This window comes from Glandiceps talaboti, chromosome 3 (assembly GCF_964340395.1).
Source record: "Glandiceps talaboti chromosome 3, keGlaTala1.1, whole genome shotgun sequence".
In the NCBI taxonomy this organism is placed as follows: Eukaryota; Metazoa; Hemichordata; class Enteropneusta; family Spengelidae; genus Glandiceps; species Glandiceps talaboti.
This window is the reverse complement of record NC_135551.1, coordinates 5,510,570-5,538,307: the sequence shown is the minus strand read 5'-3', so window position 1 is coordinate 5,538,307 and position 27,738 is coordinate 5,510,570. Positions and strand designations below refer to the sequence as shown.

At 35.8% G+C, this 27,738-nt stretch overlaps 3 protein-coding genes and 1 long non-coding RNA gene across 4 annotated transcripts in view; 3 read left to right on the top strand and 1 right to left on the bottom strand.

Annotated features, from left to right (window-relative positions):
- Positions 1–12,968, top strand: part of LOC144432710 (RING finger protein 17-like) — a 28,574-nt gene extending 15,606 nt beyond the window's left edge. The window contains exons 17-26 of the mRNA XM_078120977.1: positions 582–1,177; positions 1,775–1,947; positions 3,404–3,523; positions 4,867–4,953; positions 5,467–5,694; positions 6,825–6,969; positions 8,871–9,009; positions 10,842–11,031; positions 12,353–12,477; positions 12,829–12,968. Coding sequence (XP_077977103.1) covers positions 582–1,177; positions 1,775–1,947; positions 3,404–3,523; positions 4,867–4,953; positions 5,467–5,694; positions 6,825–6,969; positions 8,871–9,009; positions 10,842–11,031; positions 12,353–12,477; positions 12,829–12,907 — 1,882 coding nt within the window. The 3' untranslated portion in view covers positions 12,908–12,968. The remainder of the gene's footprint in view (positions 1–581; positions 1,178–1,774; positions 1,948–3,403; positions 3,524–4,866; positions 4,954–5,466; positions 5,695–6,824; positions 6,970–8,870; positions 9,010–10,841; positions 11,032–12,352; positions 12,478–12,828) is intronic.
- A 3,271-nt stretch (positions 12,969–16,239) lies between these two features.
- On the bottom strand, positions 16,240–19,184 carry LOC144433406 (uncharacterized). Its single transcript, XM_078121712.1, has 3 exons — positions 18,515–19,184; positions 17,939–18,011; positions 16,240–16,634 (listed from the first exon to the last, which is right to left on the bottom strand). Exons 1-3 carry the CDS (start codon positions 19,018–19,020, stop codon positions 16,455–16,457), a joined length of 759 nt encoding a protein of 252 aa, XP_077977838.1. The 5' UTR covers positions 19,021–19,184; the 3' UTR covers positions 16,240–16,454.
- Positions 19,185–19,423: 239 nt separating this feature from the next.
- LOC144432709 (protein Mis18-alpha-like) lies at positions 19,424–23,076 on the top strand. Its single transcript, XM_078120976.1, has 3 exons — positions 19,424–19,616; positions 21,548–21,614; positions 22,950–23,076. Exons 1-3 carry the CDS (start codon positions 19,424–19,426, stop codon positions 23,074–23,076), a joined length of 387 nt encoding a protein of 128 aa, XP_077977102.1.
- Positions 23,077–23,329: 253 nt separating this feature from the next.
- LOC144454028 (uncharacterized) lies at positions 23,330–24,583 on the top strand. The gene is made up of 2 exons (XR_013482472.1): positions 23,330–23,421; positions 24,293–24,583. It is a non-coding gene; the product is annotated as an uncharacterized LOC144454028 (long non-coding RNA).
- Positions 24,584–27,738: the final 3,155 nt, after the last annotated feature.

The following is a 27,738-nucleotide window of genomic DNA, read 5'->3' as shown; positions in this document are numbered from 1 at the left end:
CGTATATTGTATTGTATGGTATGGTATTGTGCTGTATTGCATTGAATTGTATTGTATTGTATTGTATTGTATTGTATTGTATTGTATTGCTATATTTTCGACACTGTCTTAATACTTAACTTACATGAGAAATCGCTCTAACGGAGTCAATGATGACATCATGCTCCACCCTCTTGAATAAACATTTATACCACAATATAGAACAACATTACACTCAGCAAGAATGTATCATGTAGTCATTTTAGTTGTCCACTTTGTCTTGGCACTCTGTGTGCTTGTCAACAAGACAGGCGATTGTTGTGGTAAATATGATGTCATCTCCAAAGATTTTCACAAAAACCCTTATATGAAATCCTCAGAATGGCTGAACATGTGGCAAGTACAGTAGGGTGTCTTTACAGATTTTCAAAATTTAAATAAGTTAATACCAAGGTGCTATTTTATCACAGTTATTTGATATGATGATCAATGTAAGTATAACAAATAAATATATGTAGAAATGTTGCTATCTGGGTAATTTTCATAAAGCAGCGTTTTATTGAACAGTAAAGTCATAACATCTATTGTGTTTTTCCTTACAGGAAGCCAGGCCAGGAAGCATCATCTGATAGGTTGAGTGTTGCCATCCTTGGCAAGAAGATAGAAGAGAACAGTGCTGAAAAGTCAAAGGTCAATAAAATGGTGTCTTCCCCTGACGTGCTAGAGAACAAAGCTGTATCGCTATTGAAACTTGAACAAGGCAATGATGTGATTTTATTAGAGGAAGACAAACACAGTGATCACAGTAATGATGATATTGGTATCTTTGATGACGCAGACGACTCGGAGTCAGAAGAAGAGGATAAAGACAGTGGGGAAAAAGAGAGCGACATGTCTGATGACATCAGTACCCACACTGAGATTGAGAAAGTAGACACAGATATGCCAGTACTTGCCACTGATGTGATGGATGGCAGTGATGATGAACCAGCAACCAAGGCTGGTGATGTTGCTGGCATGGCAACCAGAGAAAGCAGAAGTGAAGAGGACACATCAAATGTTGTTACTAGTATAAGCCCTGATAGTGTGGAGAGAGAACACTATAAACCATCGGACTTACCTAAGTCTAATGTTATAACTTTATCAGTTACATATGTTGATAGTACTGGTATGATTTATGGACATCAAATCACACAAGGTAAGATTCATGGTAAAGAAGGTTTCTCCTCTCTACTGTATATGACATTACAATCAATTAGTCCTCAATATGCTATGTAGATTCAGCGTTTGAAATTAGCAGTGGTCATGTGTCAAAAGACCACTAGATTTCTTTTTTGGACTACCAAATTCAATTTTCAGTTGTCCGTTTGGAACACTTGTTATTTTAGAAAGTAAAAGAAATTAAGAGTCTGTTGAAAAAATTCTGTACATCGATGTCAGACAAATGACACTTTATATCAAGAGTGTGTGTGACTGAAACTCAAAAACTGCCAGACTGATTGCCTTGGTATTTGGTTGGGACATTACTTTTGGTTTCTAGTTGGGAAATTGTTTAAAGCAAAATGATTGCATGACAGGTGTGTGATTTGGGTAAAACAAAATGTCATTTTTGGTCAAAAAACCTAAACTCAAAAACTACTATGTAGATTAAGATTAGCATGAGGTAAAATGTTATTACACAGAATGATTTGTATCATTGCCTCAAACTTCATGTTAGTACATTGTATGTTCATTTGTACAGAATCATCCCTTGGTTGCCATTTGATTCACATGTCCTAATTTCTGTCTATTTCAGGCAATAAAACATTGCTGCAGGTAATGGAGAATTTACAAACTAAGTTTAAAGACAGTTTACCTTCCCCCAGTGGTTATGAATGGCAGATAGGTCAGCCATGCTCTGCTTTATTCACTGAAGACATGCACTGGTATAGAGCTAAGATACTGGACATCACAGACCAAGGAGTTGAAGTAAGTAAGGATAATAGACCTTTGAGATAAACAGTGCCCTCAAGAGTTGTGCAGTAGACATTTAAAGTAACCAGTGAAATAGTGTAATAGACCTTTGGAATAACTAGCACCCTCCAGAGTTGTGCAATACACCTTTAGAGTAACCTGTAATGTAGTGTAATAGACCTTTGGGATAACTAGCACCCTCTAGAGTTGTGCAATAGACCTTTATCCATTGCCCTCTAGAGTTGAAGTAAATTTTAATAACAAACCTTTACCAGATTTAAACTGAATGCCTCCCCGTAAGGGAATCACTAATTATTCAAATAACTCATTAAACTAAAAAAACTATGGTAACAGGCTTTGTTTTTTGGACAAGCGTGCTTTCTTAGGTTAATGTATGTAAGAGTGTATGATACTGCTTAATGCAGTCTTAAGATATAGCCTAATTACCGAAAATCATTAATTATGCAAATTATTCATTAACACTGTAAGGTACATCAACTAACTTTATAGGACATACACAATTTGTTATGGTTAATGTATGTACTGAATTGTATTGAAATTGAAGCATGCAGTCGTAAGATATAGCCTAATTACCAAGAATCATTAATTATGCAAATTATTCATTAACACTGATAGGTACACCAACAAGCTTTACAGGACATATGTGATTGTTATGGTTAACGTGTTTACTGAATTATATTGGAATTGAAGTATGTATTCTTAAGATATAGCCTAATTACCGAAAATCATTAATTATGCAAATTATTCATTAACATTGTACGGTACATCAACAAACTTGATAGGACATATGTGTTTTCTTATGGTTAACGTATGTACTAAATTATGTTGAATTTGAAGTATGTATTAAGATATAGCCTAATTACCAAAAATAATTAATTATGCAAATTATTCATTAACGCTGTAAGATACATCAACAAATTTTATAGGACAAATGTATGTTGTTATGTTTAACGAATATACTAAATTATATTGAAATTGAAGTATGCAGTCTTAAGATATTGCGTAATTAGTTGATTTCATTAATATGCAAATTTCTCTAATTAAACATTAACAGATCTGGCTCAAAACCTAATAAGGTCTAGCTATTACCCTGAAGATTATATATCCCTTACGGGAGGTAAAAATAACTAGTGCTCTCTAGAGTTGAAGTAGGCATAAGTGATCTTCAGATGTAAAGTATATAGTTGTGTTGAAGTAATTCAGACAAATAAAACTTGAAAATGAACAACACTCTCTTGAGTTGAAATGGGCATAGTGTGATCTTTAGGTGAACAGCACCTTCTAATAAGTTAATGCAAACATATCACTTGTAAATGACTGAACATTTATCACTCCTACTCAGCAGTAAACTATGCAGATGTGTTGTTAAAAACTGAAGAAATTGTAAGTAACTTTCAGAACTTTGAAACTTGCGAAAAATTATGAATAATAGATGCATTTGTGTTTTCAGGTGTCGTATATTGACTTTGGTAATACAGAGACAGTACAGAAGCACAATCTACGTTTAGAAGCCGTTGATCTTGAAATTCCACAGCAGTGTTTGCAGTGTGTTCTACATGGAATCACTCCAGTAAGCAATCATAGTATAAAGTATATAATAGGTGTCATTATCTGTCATATGGATTGTTTGCTGGATGAGTTGGGGTTAAGGGTGCTGGGGTGGGAGTGGGAGGTGGGGGGGGGGGGGGGAATTTGACATGATATGACATGACATGACAGTTGACCTTGAAGTCCCACAGTAGTCACGGTTTGCTCCATGAAATCACTCATGTCACTCCAGTAGTCAAAGAATGTTGTATCCTCAATCTTTCTAATGGGGTTAGAGAGTTAACCTTACACAGCAGTGTGTCTTTTAAGTCATTCCTATCTCTATGGAATAGCAAGTAAAAAATACACTTGATATGTGATTTGTCTTTCCACTAATATTGAAGATCTTCTCATGAATTTGGGAGTGGGGGAGGGGGGGGGGGGGGTGGAGGAGGCTAAGGAAAGAGTTACAGAATTGCCAAAATAAAAAGTTTAAAATAATGTACTAATTGATTGCAGATTGTTAAGTTGATGACATAGAATGATGTAATATATGCCAGTCCTTTTAAATAGCTTTGTGAGAAATCACACCTGTCCAGTGATTTGATAAGGTGTTGTAATAACTGTTACTGGGCACTTTCTTACACCCACCCAGGTACACATGTATAAAAACCAGGAACTTTGTCAACAGGTACTTAGATATGCATTTTGAAAGTCTGTGTTGCCAATCTTGGTGTTTAAGTTCATCACCTATGTTTGTTGTTGTTGTTGCTGTTGTTGTTGTTGTTGCTGTTGTTGTTGTTGTTGTTGTTGCTGTTGTTGTTGTTGTTGTGGCAGGACACAATGTTTGTCCTGAATTCTATAATTAAGTTGCTGTGTTATTCAAATCCATGTTGTTTTCATCTTCACTTTGTTTTGTTTTACTGTAATTTGAGTTGCATTAACACTATGGCTAGTTACTCCTTAACACCACCAGTTTGTCTTTTCTCCAATTAATTTCTTAAACTTGTAAATATTTAAAGCGTTAACACTTGCTGCAGTTTGTAAACTTAAGTCATTTCATATCGGAATCACAAACATATATTATGCACTCTTGGAATAGCCTCTTATTTTAAATTGCTCATGAAAAAAAAAAAAATTATTGTCCAGGAAAATTAACTCAATAAGTCCATTAAATTTTTTTTACAGGTTTGTAATATCTACATTGTTGTTAATTTTATATTGGCAAGATTATTGTTATTAGATTACAATTAAATATATATGAGAATAACAAAGTCACATGACCCCTTAGGTAACTTGATGTATTTAATATACTTTCTTAGCTGAATGAAAGACAAATATTGGTGATAATATATTAATATTTTGGTATTTGACTTGGTATTTCAGAACAGTGGTAGTGGACAGTGGTGTAAAGAAGCTATCTATTTCTTGATAGAGACGTTGCTAGGCAACATTGTGACAGTGCTTATCAAGGTATGGTATTATTAAATCTTAGCAAACAAAATGTAGTCAATCTTTTTAGGCATTATTTAGGAGAGTGTAGTAGCATTCTGTTGTAGTACAACTGAAACAATAGTAAGTTCAGTGTTTTCGTTACCATGGTAAAGTACTAGGTAAAAATCTATCTTGGTCCCCAAGTCATTTCACCAGAGTACCTCATCCAAATTATGACACTGTTGATAAGGAAAGAAACCAAGGGCAATTTACCCAATTTCTCCCTTTCTGTTTCCAGGGTTACCAAACCATAGCAAAAATATGAGTCTGCCATGTTTAGTATTTTTGGTATGGTTTGGTAACCCTGGTATTTGAAAAAGAATTGTTGGTACTGGTGATCAGATTGGCAAATTATGGTAGCATCTTATCTTCTTTCGAAGGCAAAGAATTTCTTGAAACTAACTTCATTCTCCTCTAAGACTTGTACCTTTAACTGTCCAGTAGCTAGGCTAAATGAAAATTGAAAATTGTTGGATTTGTTTGTTTCCATAGAAACCAGCAATGATTGGAGAACCATTACAAGTTGATGTCCAGACTGAGAATTCAGCCAGTTTGTCACAGGTTATGGTCCACCAAGGATGGGCTCGTTGTTTTAGTGATAGCATAGATATTAAAGATGTCAACGCCAATCCTATGAAATCAGTCTACAAACAGCCAACCTTACCAGATGTAGGCACTTTCTTTTCAATCAGTGTCACCCAGATCAATAACCCAGCAGAGGTAAGTACCGATAGCCTAATATAATACCCAGATATGGGTACTTTTTCTAACCCAGTAGAGGTAAACAATGTACCTTACCAGGTGGGCCTAATTGCATTGAAATCTGTCTCTCTGTTTAATAACCCAGCAGATATACATGTATACATCTGACCTTTGACCTTTTTATTAACTAAGGGTAATGAATAAAATTATTTGACAGAAGCACTGTATAGCTGTTTCAGTCATTGCATTCCATAGTTTGATTAATAAACTCGTACAGGTAAAAAATCCAAGGATTCATGTCGGAAACGCCACGGTAAAACCAAACTACAGATAACCCGAGTTCATCAATAGGCAAGTCAGGTTGTTGACAATCTCTAAATCTGTTTGCAATGTCAACTGTAATAGGATTATAAAAGTTGTAACAGCTGATAACGTCCCTTGACTCAAACGATTCACTCCTTGAAAATAACCTTGCACTCGGAACTACAGTTTTTCTCGTTCCATAGTTAGTTAAATAATGTTTTGAAAAATTAAGCACAGAGATACTTAAATAGCGAATTCCCTTATCTGATGTCCATATACCACATGTAACATCGTCAATGTACGGTGCACGATGTATCCTAATGTTATGATCGTGATTGGATCATGACCTTTCACCCAAGCCAAATCGTGACCTTTCACCCAAGCCAGTTGTTCCTCGCAGCGCAGTAACACACTCACTAGTACTTGCACACATTCGGTCGACAGCATTTCAGTCTTGACCTAGTACCTGTACCAGCAGCGACTCAGGCTTATCAGATGTAATTACAAAAGGCAAACACTTAAAGTTATGGTAATGAGCTGATAAGGATTGATAAGAAAGTGCAAGAATTGCACTTTGCTGGTAAAGGCGATGTTCCCCTCATGTTATTGTACTGTAACAGTATATTATGTTGTTATCCAACTCAAAAATCTATGTGCTGAACAGAGTTGTGATGATTGAATTTAAAAATAACAATACCAGATTTATATAAAAGTAAATTTACGAATCCATTTCAAATTGTCAGTTTACCTCCTACTTTCTTTAGAAACCCCAGAAAACCTTTGGAACCCTTCATATTTCTGATTTTGTAGATGACTGATAATTTTCCTTTTTTATCCCCCAACAGATTTGTTTTCAGCGTCTGGGTCCAAAAGGCAAAGGTGACAATGCAGCTTCTGGGGCCGTCCACCAATATGAGGAGTTGGAAAGGATTTCATCTGAGATGAACAAAAGAGCTGATGAGTTTGAACTGATTGAAAACCCAGTGCCTGGTATGTGTATTAACACAACTATCACAAAAAAATAGTATTGAAAACCCAATACCAGGGGTTGATAAACAAAAGCCGTACCTAAAAAGTATGTAAAGCAAAATTCATAAATGCTTTCTGGTATTTTGTCTCGATTCCTAGTAGAATGTCTTGGGAATTTGAATTTACTCCTGGATAAATTGTAATTTACTCTTACAAGCTCCTTGATTGTGACTGAAATCCATGAAATGATAAGCCATAAAATGTTTAGAATTACATTACATTGAAAATTATCATCAAGTAAGGGACGACATCGAAATCAAAAGCATCGTAATTACGCGTCGCTACGAGTAAAGACTAGTAACTACTAGTAGTTACGATGTACTACGGTGAATATTCATAAGTCTCAACGCATATTCATGTACTTTAGGTTGTAGACAATAAAAAGTAAACACCTATTGTCCGTTATTCATGAGCCCAAACTACGACCATTTACGCGTAGTCTTCATCATGAAAAAAATAACGAAACAAAAAGATTTTCTTTCCTGTGCGCAAATCAGTTTCACGCTTACTTTTTTCAATGTTATTCATTCGATGCCTTCTTAAAGTTCTATGGCATTCGTACAGTCGGCTAGTAAGTCAACTAAGTGTTTCAGATATATTCAGATGTTTACCTAATATGTCTTGCCTAAAAATACCTTGAAGAAGAATTTTTATTCGAAACGTCGGATTTTACATCTATTTATTCGGACTGCCTCACAAGTTCCTTATGCACTTCTCGGCTGGTCAACAAACATGTCGACCATTTTCGTCTGGCTGCTGAACGGTGCATTGATCGTGTTAGATTCTAGTCGCAGGATTCGTCAGTCGAAATCGAACATTGTCCACAAAAACAAATTAAAAACTAAAGCTTGTCTCGCATTTATATATCGTTTGATTTGATTGATTTAGAAGTCACCTAAAAACGTTTTGTTTCTTCAAAATTTTGAGGAAAAACGTCATTTATATAACGAAATTTCGGGCTACGAATAACTGAATACGTTCATCACTTGCGTCTCTATGTTTATATATCTACCGACATCATGCATCACGCCACGTGTTGCCGAACATTGCGATTTCTCAACTCAACCCCATCATTTAGGAATGTTACTGTACCGAGAAACATAAAAAATTAGTTGTTGTTTTAGAATATATAAAACAAATCCCGTTATTCGATGATATAAAAGTCAAAACTGCACTTCCGCAACCCGGAAATTCAACAGCATTTCTTGGCCCTACCATGGCCGCCAAGCGTGAGCTTGTAAGTTGTACTGTTAGTTTGTACTGAATATTGAAACTTTGATTTCGTGCATATCTTATTGTTTTTTTTTTAATGAATATCGCCCATGAACTTGCACTCATAAAAACATGTGCAGTACTAGTTTCATCAGCACATTACTGGCCGAGTACGTGGTTTTCTTTGACGATCGAAAATTATGACAAACTACGATCAACTACGATAGAAGACGATGTCATCATTGGAAACATGGAAGGTGAGAATCACTATCTATTGTGTGTTGGCGATAAAAAATTACGTGTATCTACGCGTAAAGACGACATCGTTAAGGGAAACAAAGAAATGTAAACTTATTATCTATTGTCAGTTATTCATGAACCTGAACACCTCATTATCTCCCGTTTCTCGTAGTACATCGTAGCTACTAGTAGTTACTAGTCTTTACTCGTAGCGACGCGTAATTACGATGCTTTTGATTTCGATGACGTCCCTAAATCAAGATAACAGTTATAATGGGATATTTATCTGTACAGGTATGGCATACACATTTACACGTTTTGAGGGAGGGGATGGAGGGGTGACTTGTATCAAGACTTGTTATTGTGTAACCCTTGTCAAGATTATAATGATGGTGATATCTTGTGTACAGGCATGGCATGCTGTGGTCAGTATACCTTTGATGATGAGTGGTACAGAGCAGAGATTCTCAAAGTCAAGTCTGTCAGTCCACTGAAAGTTGAAGTGACGTATGTTGACTATGGAACTGCAGAAACTATAGGAGTTGACAGGTTAGTGAGTCCACTTAAAGTTGAAGTGACTTAGGTAGACTATGTTATGACAGAAAGTATAGGAGTTGACAGGTTAGTGAGTCCACTTAAAGTTGAAGTGACTTAGATAGACTATGTTATGACAGAAAGTATAGGAGTTGACAGGTTAGTGAGTCCACTTAAAGTTGAAGTGACTTAGGTAGACTATGGTACTGCAGAAACTTTAGGAGTTGACAGGTTAGGGAGTCCACTTAAAGTTGAAGTAACTTAGGTAGACTATGTTATGACAGAAACTATAGGAGTTGACAGGTTAGTGAGTCCACTTAAAGTTGAAGTGACTTAGGTAGACTATGTTATGACAGAAAGTATAGGAGTTGACAGGTTAGGGAATCCACTTTAAGTTGAAGTAACTTAGGTAGACTATGGTATGACAGAAACTATAGGAGTTGACATGTTAGGGAGTCCACTTAAAGTTGAAGTGACTTAGGTAGACTATGTTATGACAGAAAGTATAGGAGTTGACAGGTTAGTGAGTCCACTTAAAGTTGAAGTAACTTAGGTAGACCATGGTATGGCAGAAAATATAGGAGTTGACAGGTTAGGGAGTCCACTTAAAGTTGAAGTAACTTAGGTAGACTATGTTATGACAGAAACTATAGGAGTTGACAGGTTAGTGAGTCCACTTAAAGTTGAAGTGACTTAGGTAGACTATGTTATGACAGAAAGTATAGGAGTTGACAGGTTAGGGAATCCACTTTAAGTTGAAGTAACTTAGGTAGACTATGGTATGACAGAAACTATAGGAGTTGACATGTTAGGGAGTCCACTTAAAGTTGAAGTAACTTAGGTAGACTATGTTATGACAGAAACTATAGGAGTTGACAGGTTAGTGAGTCCACTTAAAGTTGAAGTGACTTAGGTAGACTATGTTATGACAGAAACTGTAGGAGTTGACAGGTTAGTGAATCCACTTTAAGTTAAAGTGACTTAGGTAGACTATGGTATGACAGAAACTATAGGAGTTGACATGTTAGGGAGTCCACTTAAAGTTGAAGTAACTTAGGTAGACTATGTTATGACAGAAACTATAGGAGTTGACATGTTAGGGAGTCCACTTAAAGTTGAAGTGACTTAGGTAGACTATGTTATGACAGAAAGTATAGGAGTTGACAGGTTAGTGAGTCCACTTAAAGTTGAAGTGACTTAGATAGACTATGTTATGACAGAAACTGTAGGAGTTGACAGGTTAGTGAATCCACTTTAAGTTAAAGTGACTTAGGTAGACTATGGTATGACAGAAACTATAGGAGTTGACATGTTAGGGAGTCCACTTAAAGTTGAAGTGACTTAGGTAGACTATGTTATGACAGAAACTATAGGAGTTGACAGGTTAGTGAGTCCACTTAAAGTTGAAGTGACTTAGGTAGACTATGTTATGACAGAAACTATAGGAGTTGACAGGTTAGGGAGTCCACTTAAAGTTGAAGTGACTTAGGTAGACTATGGTATGACAGAAACTGTAGGAGTTGACAGGTAGCATATACAGCTGTAAAACCCAGGTTAAAAGCATGCAAGTATTGATATGCAACACTTCTGTAGAATTCTTGGCATAGGGGTTGATGAACTGTACACTTTGATTGTAATGATTTAGTGAGTGATGCCATTCAAATCAAATTGAAAGTTGAATACCACCAAGTCCTACTAAAGTACCTAACTAAATTCTGATAAAATCAGTGCTGCAATATTTATGTATCAGAAACATAATAACCCACCTTCATTCTTTACATACTGTCAACTTAGAGAGATGTCACCATGTACATTTTACATGCTACATGTAATATTTTTTATGGCAGGTTAAGAAAGTTGCCAGATGAGTTCAAGGCATTACCAATGCAAGCAATCAAAAGTGAACTCATCGGCCTAAAACCACCAACACAAGTACCTGATGGTGTTGCCATGGTAGCAGACACCAATTGGCCACAAGGATCACAGCTTGCAATGACTAACCTAGTGATGGCCAAGCGTCTTATTGCTTGTATTATGGTAGGCAATACTATCTTATATACATATTATTTTGTACACGTTTTGTACACCTGGTAACACTTATGTAAGGGACCTTCACACAATGTCACACAAGCTCAATAAGCAAACATTGTTCATATTAGGGTGGAAGGGGTCTGATGCCAATGTGATTTGCCATAAAACATCATTTTCACACTTCTCATCAAATTTCAAAAACTTTCACAGCTTCTGTATATACTTCTAATGTGAGACACAGTGGTGAGTTTCCAGTAGTATTTTAATGTGTTTACCAGCACCTCCTGACAGTAAACAGGTTCATAAGGTTGGAACTTCATGTTTAGAATCAAATTTTTACATTGCATCAATCATACTGGTGTGACTGCTATAGTTTTCGTTGTGGTTTACATCAGATAAAAATGTGTGATGCCGTACTTGTGGATTTTCATTTAGGGGGAGGGGGTTTGTCCTAAATGAAGGATGTTAATTTATTGAGCTAGTACGACATTGTGCAATGGTCCCTAAAGCGTTGGCATGATTTAGCACAATTATTTATAGCATCCATATCAGGTGTAATTTAATGTACATTGTTCTAATCATCAGCCCAGTACATGTACATGTAACACCAATGTAATCAATTTGTAAACAAAGCAAGTGAATAGGCAATGACTACAGTAAAATTATAGATACCATAAAACAGTGATTCCCACCTCGTTAAGAGCCAAATATAATCATGCTTGTGATGGTAATCATCTAGTATTCATTAGCAGAAAACACTGTTTACAAATTGACGAATGTAGAAAGGCAACATACTAGGCTTATAATTAAAACAATTGAAAAGGTATACTTATCTACACTTGATATGAATGCTGTAAATGAGTGTGAGAAATGGAGAAAGTCCTTTACTTGTCAGTGAGTGTTAGCAGGTGTAAAGTCTGACCATCAAGGTAAAGAGATCCCTTTCAACATTAGCTAAGCTAGAAATAAACTGACACTGTGGTGTGTAGGTAGATTACATAAATTGGATGATGTAAATGTAATCCACCAAGTATTTGAAATAGTGTAAACACTGGACAGTTGATGAAATGTACTCTGGATATGTACTCAAATAATGATCTGTGTCTATTAAAGGTTATTGAAAGTGAACTTTGCTGCCATTCTACTGTATGGTGCATGTATGTAGTGACTAGTGACAGCTCACCCAGGTTGAACTTAGCTCACCCAGGTTGAACTTTTACTTACTTGCAGTGAACAATAATTTAGTGTGATTGGTTTTGCCATCTTTTTAAAGATGCCAAAAAAAACCTCTTTAGAGAACTTATGTGACTGTCATGTTTATTTACAGGAAGTAGGAAGTCCAGTGAAGGTGTTATTATATCAAAGTTTACCATCAGACAAAGGATCATCATTAGCATTCCAACCACTAGTAGAACAAGGACTTGCTGAGTTGGATGTCACTACCATTAATCAGTAAGTTTATCACCTATGACCTCTGTAGTCACCTGACAGTAATCAGTAAAATTATGACCCATGACCTTTGCAGTCACCTGACAGTAATCAGTAAGTTTATGACCTATGACCTTGATGGAAATACCCAAATACAACTAATGATAAATCATTTAAAATTTATTATAGAAGAAATTGAATTGATGACAAAAATTTACAGTATTTCATGGTTTTTACAAAGTGACAAAATAAGAGATTCAAAAATACACCATGGTTACTAGTGGTGTAGTATTATTGGCATTCTCTTTTATACATGTATATAACACATATTGTCTTCACAGAGTTCATATTATTCCTTGTTGCTAACTCTTCCAGGTTTATCAAAGAGTTTCCCAACATTGTGTCCCATTCTAAGATGGCTGCAACAAGAGCTGCATCACCAACAGCTCCTTAGATGAGACCAAGAATAGGGCTGCATCACCAACATCTCTTGAGAACAGACAGCAACTAGAGCTGCATCCCAACAGCATCTTAGAGCAGACTAGAATCTCTAGAACAGACTTGCAACAAGAGCTACATCACGCACTGATCTGTTGAACAGGTTACAGTTGCTGGAACAACTTTTCCTGTGACAGATCCGATAGGAATTCAGTTTGTTAAGTTTACCTCAAAGTCATTATTTTATCAACTACCTCTTTTCATTGCCTGTAATTTAGTTTCTACATATATTTTCACTACAGTGTCATCTCAAGAAACCCATTATTTAGACAATTCCATTTGTGCTGCCAGTGACTTCCTCCTATCAAAGGTTTACAATTTTCTCAGTCACTCTCTCAGTCCTATGGCTTGTTTTTGCTGATGTCATTTATTTTATACCATCTTGTCCAAATTTTCAATAGCTGTGAATTCAACAAATGTCTCTGTAAATCACTTTCATAATGTACTCTCTGTTATTACGTAACATTTACAAGCATAAATTAATTGTCACAAACAGGGAAAGTAAGTAAATTAATTGGATTAAGAACACTTAGCACAGTATATTGTAACTAAAGAGACTAGTGTTAGATTTCATAGTTTGATATACAAAGTTTTATGGTCTCTTTATGTGTACATGAAATGACACAGGGACTTGACATTTGTGAATGTGAGCTATCATGTTAAGATATTTCATCAAACTATGAAATGTAATATAAGTCTCTGTACATCTAATTGGCTGTGCCATGTGTTATTAATCCAATTCATTGATTTACTTTCCCTGTTTATAACAAGTTCCATTTATAAATGCTTGTCTATCGCTGGTTGTTGTTTCCATTTATGTAACCACAAACTCCAACCCAGTGTGGTCCATCCCAGTGTAGAAGTGGTCCAACCCAGTGTAGTGGTGGTCTCACATGTGGAAACAACAGTTTATATCTTAGCTAGAAAGCTTGTCAAGTTGAAGTCCTGTATTATGTTATCATTGTGAGGACTGGGTCATCATAAAAAGGGATTTACAGAACATTTGTTGAATTCACTGCTAGTTACATGTACCTTATCTCTAAGCTATGTGTAAAATATGACAATTTAGCAAAACCAGGGGACGGAGAGTGAGTCCTACATGTTCCTCCAGTTTCACATCAGAAGTCCATTAGTTAGATAATTGCCATTTGTACAACCTGAAATTGTCAATCGATAGCTTTCCATCATTGTCTACTTCATCTCTAAATTCCATAATGTAGTTGATAACCCATTACATGAACATTTGTCATCTTCCTGGGAGTTCGGCAATATTATTTTTTTCATTTTTTAACTGCCAGTAGGCTCACATCCTACCAAAGTTTTACATCTTTTTTTGTTCAAAGATAGTGAAGCATCCGACTCAAGATCTGATGACGATCCTGATCAAAGCTGTGTGGGCTTTTTTCATACTCCTGTTTCAATTACTGTTTCTTGTGCCATTGTCTTTATTTATATAATAATATATTATACATTCTACAAGATATTATTTTTTCACATATATTGGAATTTCTGAGTGATCCGAAAACTTATTGAATGCCCATGAAAACACAAAATGTGTAATGTCAGGATTAAATGATAGTCACCTAAACATCATGTGACCATCAGCTTTGTGTCATGGGAGGAACATGTGATGATCATGTGATTATCATGTGATGACCCTGTGTGTATAGAGATACCTACTTATCAAGTTTCTAAGACAGTTCATTATTAGAGCAGTTACGATTGTGAACAACTCAAAGAGTTTTACATGTACATGATATGGTATATGTAAGGTTTAAATACAGAAACATTCCAGTCATCAATTGGTACATGTAGGAAAACTTGGAATGAACACAATAAAGGTGAAACTCATTCCTAAATAGGTGCTATCAGGATAGTATATATGGAATTCCATGTACTGTATTTTTGTTTCTTCCTTTTCATATTTCATTAAATGTAAGTTAAACATTATATAGTTTTCTATTCACATAGTTTATATCTCAAAAGTTTAGTAATTGAGAGTTTTGTTTTAGTGTATGAGAAGTGTAGATTGATAATATTATATATTTATTTACTATTTTGTCATAACTATGTGTTCTTCTTAGTGTTTTATAACTGAGAACAGACAAAAAGACAGATATATGGTCTGTAAACTTGCATATCTTTGACAGTGTTCACTGCCAGGAGAGTGGTACTTGTGCATCATGTGACTGTCATGTGATTATCATGTTCCCAACATGATAAACGCCTGCATATTAGGTACTGAACATGTGATAATCAGTTGTTTATCATGTAAGGAACATGTGATGATCATGCACATAACATGTGATGATCATTTGCCAACACAACCAGTGCCTTATCAGCTATTAGAATATATCTCTGTTTCTTATAAAAGTATGAATAGCAGAGAAAAAAAAAGATGATTAGTGTAGCTTGTAGATTGAAAATGTTTTGGTTACTATTATCAATAACTATATTATAGTTGTAGTGATTTGTGTATGATGAAGTCCTACAGATTTTGCATGCATAAACCTGTTGAGTGTTTCCCACACATACTCATAAACCGGCGTTTCCAACACATACTATAAACCGGTTGAGTGTTTCCCACACATACTCATAAACCGGTTGAGTGTTTCTCACACATACTCTTTAACCTGTTGAGTGTTCCCCAGATAAGTTTCCGTCAGGGTATGAAACACAAGTTTCTGATGAATAAAGTTAATTTGATAAATGTTAATTCTTGAAGTGTCTTTATTGTAAGTGAAAGTATCAGTATGTCTTGCATGGGCCATGTTGGATTGGTGTTTCACCCATGGGATATTAATAATGTTTTGACAAATGAGATCTAAAGGATGCCACCAGTGTTATGACTGTCTGATGATAATCCCTTTTTGATGTGTACACAGTGTAGAAGTAGATGTCCCTAAAAATACAGACAAGCCTTACTTGTGTACTAAAAAGTGGTAAAATCAGTGCCGACATTTCTAGTTAAGAATCATTACAAGGTGCTTGTAAAACAGAGAAAGAAAATTTATTGGTCCACCAGAAAAAGTTGTTTACAATATCCACTACCAAGCCTATATACTAAATAGAGATCTTCAAGTAGAACACACATGAAAACAATTTTAACTCCTCAAGACTGAAAACAAACCATGCCTTCTGCTGGTCTGATACTCCTAACCATTATCTAAACTTAAAATAGCAAAATAGTGTCATCAAAAAGTTTGAGTTCTTTCAAATTTGCTTTTAACTGCAAAGAAAAAAGGTCATGAGTTAAAAAACCATTACATTTAAAGTATTACTAGCACATTGTTGTGTACTAGTCTTGTATGTTGTTTGTAAATCAAGTATCTATATAGTAATTGTAATCACGTACAGAAATAAGTTGGCACAGACTTGTATATCATTTACCACATACATGTACACACCATACATTGTTCAAATCAGTCATTATAGAAACTCTGCTACAAGTTCTTTACCCACTCCAAACAACAGACTTTCAAGATCTCAGAAAACCAAACTATTCACTTTTTATCTGGTTTTGGAATTGATAAGTGTTTCCATCGTCTCAGACTGACTACATGATTGCCTTTATTAGTTTTTTCATCGTTGATCTTCTTTAAGACAACTCTCATCACATTCATGGTTCCTTCTTCACTGCCCTGTCTTGATTTAATGAGATCTAAAGCATCATTGAGTTCAACCTGCATCAATCAATCAATAAATAATCAATCAATTACTGTATAGTAAATCAATCCAAATCAATCAATCAAACTGATCAAATCACAATCGCAATGATGAAACAAGCTCTCAATCGAAGACATAATCTTCAACTTGTATGTTTTATGGCAAAGTTATTGTGCAAATCTGAATGATGTCTCGAAATACAAAACATCATAATTTATTGGCATCGTAATTTATTGACCAATTTCCTATTTGACCTTGAATATGAAGATCAAAGGCAAAGGTCAAGATATGAAAAAAAGCTGTACCTTTGGTATATAGACATTTAAATGGAGTCTTTGTTTATTCAACTTCTTGAGTATTATAACGTAAAAAGAAAATTTTTGGTCATTTCGAAAATGTTTGTCAAGGTCAAAGGTCAATGTCTCATTAGAAAGCTCATCATTGATAATGTGGGTGTAGACACTTGAATGGTGTCCATATGTATCAAACTTTTAACGATTACAGGCAAAATGTCCTAACCTTGTTTAATCACAAACATGGCCGCCATTCAGGTCAAGGTTGTGACATACATATGCCTCACATAGTAAAAACCAAGACATGATTAAAATATCATCACTTTAAATATTTGATTCAAAACGCTATGAAGAAACCCCAAATTTGGCTATTTGACCTTGAAAAAGACTTTCAAGGTCGAAGGTCAGGGTCTTAAAAGAAAGCTCATATTTGATAATATCATGGCGTCACTATGCATTATACCTCCAAAGTTATGCATATTGTGAAATTTAACTACAAATATGGCCACCATTCAGCCATATTTGATTTGGTCGTAAAACAAAGTGATGTGCATATGTCTCACATAGTACTGTATGTTACCTTTATGCCAGGTTTGGTTGAAATTAGTTGGTGCATGCCAGAGATATGATGGTGTGCGCATGCACAGACAGACCGACAGACAGAACCCAACATATAAGTCCCCTCTGGGTGGTGCCCAATGGCTAATAATGGTTTATTTTGCAAAGATGAAAACTGGAAAGGGTAGGCAAATTAATAAAGATTCCAAAATCGTATGTAAATATGCCTAGCAACAAGACCACGCTCATACCAACAGCCAAATACAGTTGTGCTACAGTGCCATTGGTGGTATTTTTTGTATTTTGAGTTTCTACACACACACACACACACACACACACATATACATGTAAAATAAATCACAAACGATTTCACTTTCATATACAATTATACTAATCAAAGAAAAATTTACTGATTACAATGATAAACTGATTTAACAAAAGCAATGGAGGTAACATAACAAAATACTCACCCTTTTACTTTTCTTTGTCAATTTTTCACCATTAAATCTTAGTTTGCCAGAAAGGAAGGCAACTTCTACTTGTCTGAAATCAAATATAGAGAATGATTGTCTTTGATTTGAAGAATGAACAAGTTTATTTAGATGTTATTCCCAAAACATTTTCCTTTGTTCATCCAAGGAAAATATGAGTGACCTAAGGGGCCTTGTCATTACTTGTCTAGGGACTCTTCTTGCAACTTTCCAAACCCCTTAGGTCATGAGTATTTTTTGGCTGCAGGAAGACAAATATAAAGGTACTTTTCATAAACTTTAGATTCTGAAGAGTCATTATACATGTATGACTCCTAAGTGCTTAGTGCTTTCAAATAAAGTCATGTATATGTATTGCTCATCTGATGCATATGCCAGTCTGCTGCCAGAACAATTGCGATAAAAAAGTGGTTCAATTTAGTATTTCTTGGCAATCATGCAAAATTTGTGTGATACGAAATGATAAAATAAATTACAAACCTTTACTGCTAGGAGTGGCATTCCCCTATTTATGAAATTATAAGAAATAAACAAATTATAAAGTTTACTCCTTACTTTCTTGAAATTCCAAGTCCCACTGCCAGCATCTGATCAGCTCGGAATCCACTCACACTGTGTACAACATCCTTCCACGATTTTGGCTCTCCACTAGTGTCACCCTCATCATCTGACTCTTCATCACTTCTCAGTTCATCATCGCTGTATTCCTTACTGCTATCATAGTCAACAACGTCTACGTATGATTTCACATCACCTCTACCCCTACTCTTTGCTGCAAAACTTCGCACACATTGAAAATACATATTGTGACATCTACCAAAATGGCAGTGATGTCTTCCATATTCACTGAGTGAAGGTGACACATTTCCATGGCAACTTGATACTTTCAGAAAATCGAAAAGTGGATTGTGGGCTTTCTGTACGCTGTTACTCACATGACGTTGGTGGACAATCCGCTGTTTCCTGCACTGAAGCTCTTTTGTAGAATTCCATGAAACATGGAGACAACTTCTGTGCGTACGAAATACACCGACAAGAGTGTAAGCCTTCGGACGGAGCATGGGGGCGGACTTCAAGTTTGAGTTCTAGCTATTTCGCCAGTTTGTATCCTCCTGCTAAATAAATACAGTTCTGGATAAAGAATTGCCTACTAAAACACTCAACAAATACGTCTCGATACAGACAATTTAGCCTTGCCTAGCCCTGTCAGTCAGTGTACATCATGAGCGGCTCAATGCAATATCAACCAACAGCAACATGTGTAACCTCTGACCTTTCACCTCATAGTCATATTAACATTGGTACTTTAAAGCGCGGTTTTTTTTGGGTTTTTTATCTTTAACACAAATTGTCATTGTAAATTTATGATTTGTCATCATGAAACAAAGTTTTCAAGAAATTTCTGGTTTTTAATTCTTGAGATCTCGCGTTGACCCGTCGAGGTCAAACTCACCGAATGAAAAGATGGCGGGAGAGATGAACACAGACGTTGTGTCTATGTTATTCAAAAATGCTGTGTCTGTTGGTGAAGATGACGGTTCAGACGATATGGCCCAGGCAGAATTCGTTATCCAATGTAGTGGATGTCTCCATGTTTTAAGTGATTCAACCATGGTTGGCTCAACCGAAGAACAACTCGCTGTCATCGCAGTGAAAAGTGAGTACGCGTACGATTCGGATCAGAGCCTTCATGAATTCAGACCACAGGCATTTGTTTCCCGAGTTATGTCTCAGAATATTTATATCAGAATACAATAAAATGTCGATAATATCGTTAATATTGACGTATTTGGCCAACTTTATATGAAAGGGGTAAAAACACGCTTGTTTCTGTGTTCGCACAGGTTCACTCACCGCGAAAGTTTTCTACCCAACTGCTCCCATTTTACGCCTGTCAGACCCATTCTTCTCCTGACACTGCAACCATAGACAGTGGAGGGGATTTAATTACTCATTACTTGGTTATGAGCAGCAATTTGATATAGGCTGATATCGTGGTAGATGCAATACTGTAGCAGTTTTGCTCCATCACTCTTGGTCCTTCGCTAGAACATTCATATCAGAGTTACGTGAACTATTATGTAAAATGGCCATAAATCTGTTCTTATCAAATGATGGAATATGATACAACAAGTTTCTATACTTCCAACATGCTGTGATATAAGTGTTATCAATCCATTTACTTTCCAGCTTTTTGTAACTGTTTGTCCACGGTCTAAAGTTGGCAGTTGTAATTTCCTACATACACAGTATCATGTATGTTGTTGTTGTTGTTGTTGTTGTTGTTGTTGTTGTTGTTGTTGTTAGAATTAGAAGTAAAAGGAAAAAAACAAGGATTGAAATAACTGACAGCCTCCTCAGAGATATTTTGTGGCTACAAGAAATTGTACCAGTGTATAATTTAAAGATTCAGTATGGATACAGTGAACCACAGTAAATGATATCACCATTGTATTATCACAAGCTCTTGGTTTTCCCATAGATAGTGGCCACTTGGAGAATTGAATTCAGCATTAGAAAAAGAATTGTATTCAAATTGTATGAATGCTCCCAGGCATGTCCTAATATCAGCTCAGGCAATAATGATTAATATATGTGTAATATCAACACAGAGATTAAATTTATGTTGTACACTGGGTAGTCAGATTTAGCCGAGTCAGCTATTTTAGCTACAATTTTCAATTGATTTCCAATTGGTCTAACAGACTACTAGTCTGTAAGGTATGCTGTGACGGGTCAACCCCTCCCAGTGGAGGGCACAATGATGGAGGGCACAATGATGGAGGGCACAATGATGGAGGGGGCAATGATGGAGGGGGCAATGATGGAGGCCGGTGGGTGGGGAACGACACGACATTTCTTGCAAGTTGCAGCCTAACAGACTGCTACCTTATAAATTGGAAGCCAAGATACAATGTTTAGTTTGTGCCCTAGGCTACTGCTACATTCCAGCCCTTCACACATCATGCATCAGTTTCCCTCAGGTGCATGTTAGTCACCACCCCAACACAGACTGTTTTCCATAAATTCTGCCTTTGAGAAACAGTCTGTTTTGAGGTGTAACCCACTCACTGTCCTTTGGGTAAACAGTCATGTGATGTCTTCCTAGCTATACATGTAGTATCAGTCAAATGGACATACAGAAGTCTGCAACTTGTAAGTATTCTTTGTCATTTTTGTTTCCAAATAAAAGGTTACTTATATTTTACCCTTCACTATCACTTGTTTAATGACTATAGTAGTCGCTGACAAAATTCCTACCAAATTAACTAAATGTATTCTCATACTGTATGAATAAAATGACATCATTTTATTCTTGAAATTTAAATATTGAACTACATTATCACAACAGTTTATTTACATGGCAGTAGTTTTGTCAGTGGATACTGGTTTTTAGACAAGTGACAGTGAAGGGTAAAATATTAGTAACATTTTATTTGGAAACAATAATGATGACAAATACTTATATACATGTAAGTTGCAGACTATGTCCCTTTGACTGATGTATAATATTTGTAGGCAAGTAGTATGAGTAGTCCATGTACAATAAGTCTGTCTTTGCTCTAATAGTCAACGTTTCTATTCCAGGGGTAACAGACAATGTGACTGAAGACAGGAAGATTACAATTTCCCAGAGTGGACTTGATGAAGCCAGGTAAATAACAGGGATTATACCATAATGCCATAAGTTTAACAAAAAAATATGGAATATATACTTAGGTCATTCTACGTCACGACAGCACGCGCCTTTGTCATGACAATGCGTGTCTACGTAACTCATTCTGCTGTGGTCGAAATATGAGTCAAAACGTTCAAAATTGCCAATACTTTCCCTAATTTTTCTTTGATGTTACTGGTGCTGGTATTCATTTTTTTGTGGGGTGACATCACTTTGTCCAAATTTCAACTCGTCCCAATTCAACTCATTCAATTTTCAACTCATCCTAGTGTCAGCTCTCCCCAATTTCAACTCACCCCGATTTCAGTGCATCAGATTTCTAGGGGGATTGTTTGTTAAATTTTTCAGTATCTCTTAATGATGAAGGTCTGGTTTTCCTACCAAAACAAGGGAGGGATAAACCAAACCAAAAAGTCAATATATCTGATGTACTGTATTTTAATGTTTTAGTATAGTAATGTCTTTTATAACTAAAATACATTGACACATAAATCATATTGCAAAGATCTGCAAATTACTTTACTACATGATTTGATTTTAAAAGAGTGAGAAGAGTTGAAAATGGGGCGAGTTGAAATGGAATGAGTTGAAATTGCGACAAAGTGAAACACAATCTTTGTTTTGTATATAATGCAAATGTTAATAATGGCCGTGCAAGGTTGACTAATAAGAAAGCCCAGCTGACTATTCAAGTGGTTCACTACAGCTCAGCAGAGTAATTAAAAACAGGATATACACAGATGAAAAGGATAGAATTAAATGATAAAAATTTGAAGGTTTTAAATGCACATAAAAAATGTAGCTGTCAAGGTCTTATCAGCCAAATCCTACCAAGAGAAAGTAAACTTAAGAAGAAATTCATTTTAGAACATTTGCTAATAATAATATGAATAGTGCACTTTATGATGCACCTCTCCTGAAAGCTCAAGTTGCCCACAATTATTACCTCTGGCATGGATCAATGGCAGCACAACGGCCCTTTATACTTCCTCAACTCCCTGGGGAGCATACATATTGCAATCAGGTTACCTCTATCCTACCAGGTCCCCAATTATACAGCTGGGTTGACCGAGGTACAATCATGGTTCAAATCTTGCCCAAGGACTTTAGCTATTCAGAAACAAACTGCAGTGATGGGTTTTAAACCTGCAATGTACAGATTCCAAGGCGAACATGCTAACCATTCACCCATCATGACTCCACAATGGGTATACCTTCACCCATCTTGACTACACAATCGTATACCTTTTAAGTTTTAGTTTTTGTAAAGGAATGGTTAATGTGTTGTCTGTATACTTTTGTTTCTTACAGTTGCTTTCGATATTTGAGGTGTAAGAAGTGTACAACAGTGCTTGGTAAACGTTACAGAACAACAACAGTAGAACTTGATCATATTAGAGATCATTACTGTCTCTATGTGGATGAAATTGATTGGTAAGTAAAACTTGTAGTAAAATCCTGGCAAAAATGTGGTGAACTCAGGTTGCTTATGTCTTTCCACTGCCCTCAACAAAAAACACTGATGGGGAACCCCAGTAAAATGATAGGGGAACTCAGTTAGAGTTTACCAACCAGAACACTTGTAGGTAATCCATGTAGATCTAGTGTTGAAATCAGAAAGCTTTTGATTTGTACTCGCCATAGTCAACACGATTTCAAAGACTGATGATATAATACATGATTTGTTGACAGTTATGAAGTTGGTAGTCTACAGGAAGACAGTGATGGCTTAAAAGACCAGGGAGTACCAAACCAGAAAACAATGTATGAATACATTTGTAAGGTAAGCTGTTGGATCTACCTTGTTGATAGAGTTTGCCAACAACAATGTCAGGTTAGATAATACTATACAGAGAAATTGAACGTTGTGTACATTCCTTTTAAATTATTTCATGTTAGTTTTCAGTGAATATAGTAAGTAGTAGCACCGAAAAAAAGATAAGTTTTTTTCAGTCTTTGGCTGTTAAAGTTTCATGGAAGATTTAGAGAGATGTTACAAGTAGGGAATCATCTTTGTGAATGGTTACAGGGAAAGAATACCTTGTAAGTTGTAAAATTAACTATGTATGTTTGGTTGCAAATTGAATGTTGAATGAGATAATATGCATTGCTGTCACTTAATTATCAGTACAGAGCTCTGAACTTAGGCAAAAGTGATGTACAGGCCTTGCTAGGTAACTTTAGTTTTTTGTTGTGGACTGTTTCTATTGTTAGTGTAATCTATAACAATACCAGCTGTCAACAATATATTTAACAGAAGCTCCTTACCAAGGCCTGTATGTCACTTCCATCTAAGTTCTGATTGATTAATATGATTGGCTGTATACAGTTCATCGATGTAGATTTGTCATATGACCACAAGAGGGCGCTGTATCCCACCAGTATTTCCATCCCCTTGTCCATGTTATTGACAGTTGTTGCAGTTTGATATTAATGGCTTCTTTCATTCACCGTTATCATGTAATGATCTTCACATACGATTAACCATGTGTATTTCTTGAATCTGACCCCTACAGCTCTGCCAGACAATTAGATTTCATACCCTAAATCTATATCTTAATCCAAAGGGGGGGCCATCAGTGAAAATCAGATATGTTGGAAAAACAAGAGATCGATGATTTTTGAAACTTTTTTTTTACTACTCTGGTTTACAGCTTCAAAATGTTGTGATCACATTATCGGAACGAATCAAAGAACTGGAAAAACAACAACAACACATCAAGAAAAATACAGTGAAACTAGTCAGCAGTCCAAGGAAACAATTAAAAACGTCTGTCAAGAAGACTCCACCCAGGGTATATATGGATTCTGATTCTGACACTGATGCTAGCACAGACAGAAATAGTACTATACATATACCAAGAACACCACAACGGCAGATTTCATCCTTGAAAAGAAAACGATCCAATAAAGGCAAACAGTAACCAAGGTGATAATGGTGATTTAGGTTGGCCATATTTAATTCACCATTTCTCATAACCTGCCCTATACATTACATGAATCTGCCCCCCCCCCCTTTCCCCCCCGCCATGATAAATACTGCCCTCTATCAAACAAAAGCCATCATTGATGTAGTGATAAGATGGCAAAACTACAAACATTTATCCGTTAGAAAACTATCATTTATAGTTTATGTTATAGACCTTTGATGGATCCAGTAATTCATAGTATTCTTAAAGATTTCAGGTGTCGTTTCTAAGACATCTTGGTGCATTTAAAAGCATGAACAGAAACTATTATCAACATGTGTTCACATGCAGTTGTACACTTCTGTCTTTATTTAAGTAACTTACTGACCCATATCACTATTTTAATACGTTATCTTGAGAAACAAATTGTGACCTGGTCAACCCAGCTGTATAATTGGGGGACCTGGTAGGATAGTTGTTGCACTATGAATGCTTTAATCCTATGTGCTTATATTGGCTGCAATGGGTCATATACTCCCCAGGGAGTTGAGCAAGTATAAAGGGCCGTTGTACCGCTATAGATGATATCCATACCAGGAGTAACAATTGTAAAGCAGTTTGAGCAGAGTGAGAAAGCGATATTTTTTAAAAGCGCGTATAAAAAACCCCAAAACATTACTATTAACCGTAGATTGTTGTAGCTACATGATATATAGCATTGTTACTTTTTCAAAAACCTTTTCCTATGTTGTTGTATGATCATGGCTAATACTTCCTGCAATCATGTCTTTGAAAATATGAAATTGTCTGAATTATACCAGTAAATGTACTTAATGTAGTTCTGTTATATAAAAGTAGTGTTAAAGCTACACAAGCTGCAACTAGAGTATATTTTTTGGAAACAGACAACCAACAATATATTTACTGAAAATTACAAAAATACTGGTAATTAAACACACTACATGTAAATTACAGGTTTACTATATATCCATATGTTGTACAGTATTAGGTTGAAATGGTGATTGTGTTGGAATATTGATTTTAGGGTATGGACTCAAAAATCAATTTGATTGGATATATTGTACTATGTCATTATATCTAACACAAGTTTCTAAAATTGATTCAGTTGCAGGTACATGTACCTGTTGTGTACCTTTAAAGTTCAGTCATACACATGTTCAGATAAAATGCTATTTGTTTGTTGACCACATTGTGATCACTATTTACAGTACCGTACTTACTCGGGTTAGCGCCCTCACACGGCAAGCACCCAGTGCTTGTGATCAGACAGTTTCTAATTGTCCTAAGTTCTGATCGCCACTTTGGATTTAGCTAATATATGTATTTGCATATAACCAGTGTTTACTGTGCGGTTGTGTTACATCGTTAGCTGTTGTACCTTCTAGTACCTCATCTTCATGCACCTAGCTTGTCTTGAGAACAGGTCATAGTTATTGTAAAATGTGTGCCTCATAACCTGATTACAACCATGACATTATTCAAATGAAGTCATTATGTAAATGTACACACACAGCAGAGATGAACACATGAGTTAACACATGACGCATGTGAAGTGTGCATGTGATAATTTACATGTAATTATGCAAATTAAGTCATTATGTAAATGAACAGAAATGAACACAGGAGTTAACAGATGACGCATGTGAAGTGTACATGTGATAATTTACATGTCATTATGTAAATTCAACATACAAGTGTTTGATAATTATCTTTACGGCCTGGATATGGGTTTTGTAGATGAGGTTGTACCGTAGACACTGGTTGTATGGTGGAAGGGCCCGACTTTAGGAGGGCCCGTAAAGGTTTTATCGTGTACCCCATGTAGTGGCAAGGAAACATCATTTGAATAACATAATTGTATAATTTGACAGTGAAATATTATTTTGTTTGCAAAATCATAAAAACAGTGAAGAAATTAACAAAGCCAAATCACTGAGTGAATGTATATATTGATAAGCGTGCCACTTGCTATATTTGGGCAAAGTATTCTGGGGCGTGTCACAGGTAATTATTGCTCGGATTCAATGCGCATGCTTTCCATTGATTAGAATTACATTGCAAGTGATATTGGGTATAATATGATAACAACGTTTTGGGATGTGACTTAGTGAATCAGTTCTAATGGTTCTCAAGACAAGCTAGTTGGTTTTTTAAGGCTAGCAAGTATGACAACAGCTGCCGATGCAACACAAGAACACAGTAAACAAGCTAATATCTACATGTTTGTAGAGTACAATTGGGGAAAATGTCTTCAGTACACCATCCTCAAGATTTACATGTACAGTGTTTTCATTTGAACTTTTACATCCTTCACTAGTGAAAGTATAGCCACAGAGAAACACTGGAAGCACTCATACGACAGACTTAGTGTTTATCAAGTTATACCACAGGATTGAATTTACATTGTTATAGTAGTCAGACTTGGTTGATGGAATATGTATGTATTAATATAATTACTATATAAAATTGTTTTTGTTTTTTATGTTCATTCATTGTTTGAAATTAAAAGGAAATGATATTTGTGCTTCATAGCATTTGGACAATGTTTACAGAATAAGTACTAAGTATGTGATAGTCTAGTTCCTGACGGACCGTATTCCATACTATGTTATCTTCATACTATTCTGTCTAGTCAATTCCGTTACTCTCGCACAGAATTTTGTGCTCCCCCTATGGTGTTCATATAAACATGATGATGTTGTCGTGTCCCCAAATGATTTTAGTTTAAATAGACTGGAGGTGGAGTCCTGGTTGGACATTTGCATATCATAGTCAAAACTGAATCAGCTGTACCAATTAATGAATATTAATGAGCGATGACGACAGCCCATCAATTTGTGATGGATTACTACTGACATGTGCCGTTTGCGCTTCGCCCACTATGGGGTTGAACCACATTTAACGCCTTGAGTATCGGGATTGACTAGATGGAATAGGATGAAGATAACTTTGTACGGAATATGGTCCGTCAGGAACTAGACTAGGTATGTGAGTGAGGGTCATGTAAGATTGATCTCCTGTGTATGAAGGGGTCAACATAGTGAAGCCATTAGGATAGAGGGTCATTGGAATATTTCAAAACATTTGTTACACCCAACCCCTTCCCTCCAGAATTATGACCTGTATAATGTTATATTTTAACCTAATTTGTATACTTAACCACAGACTGT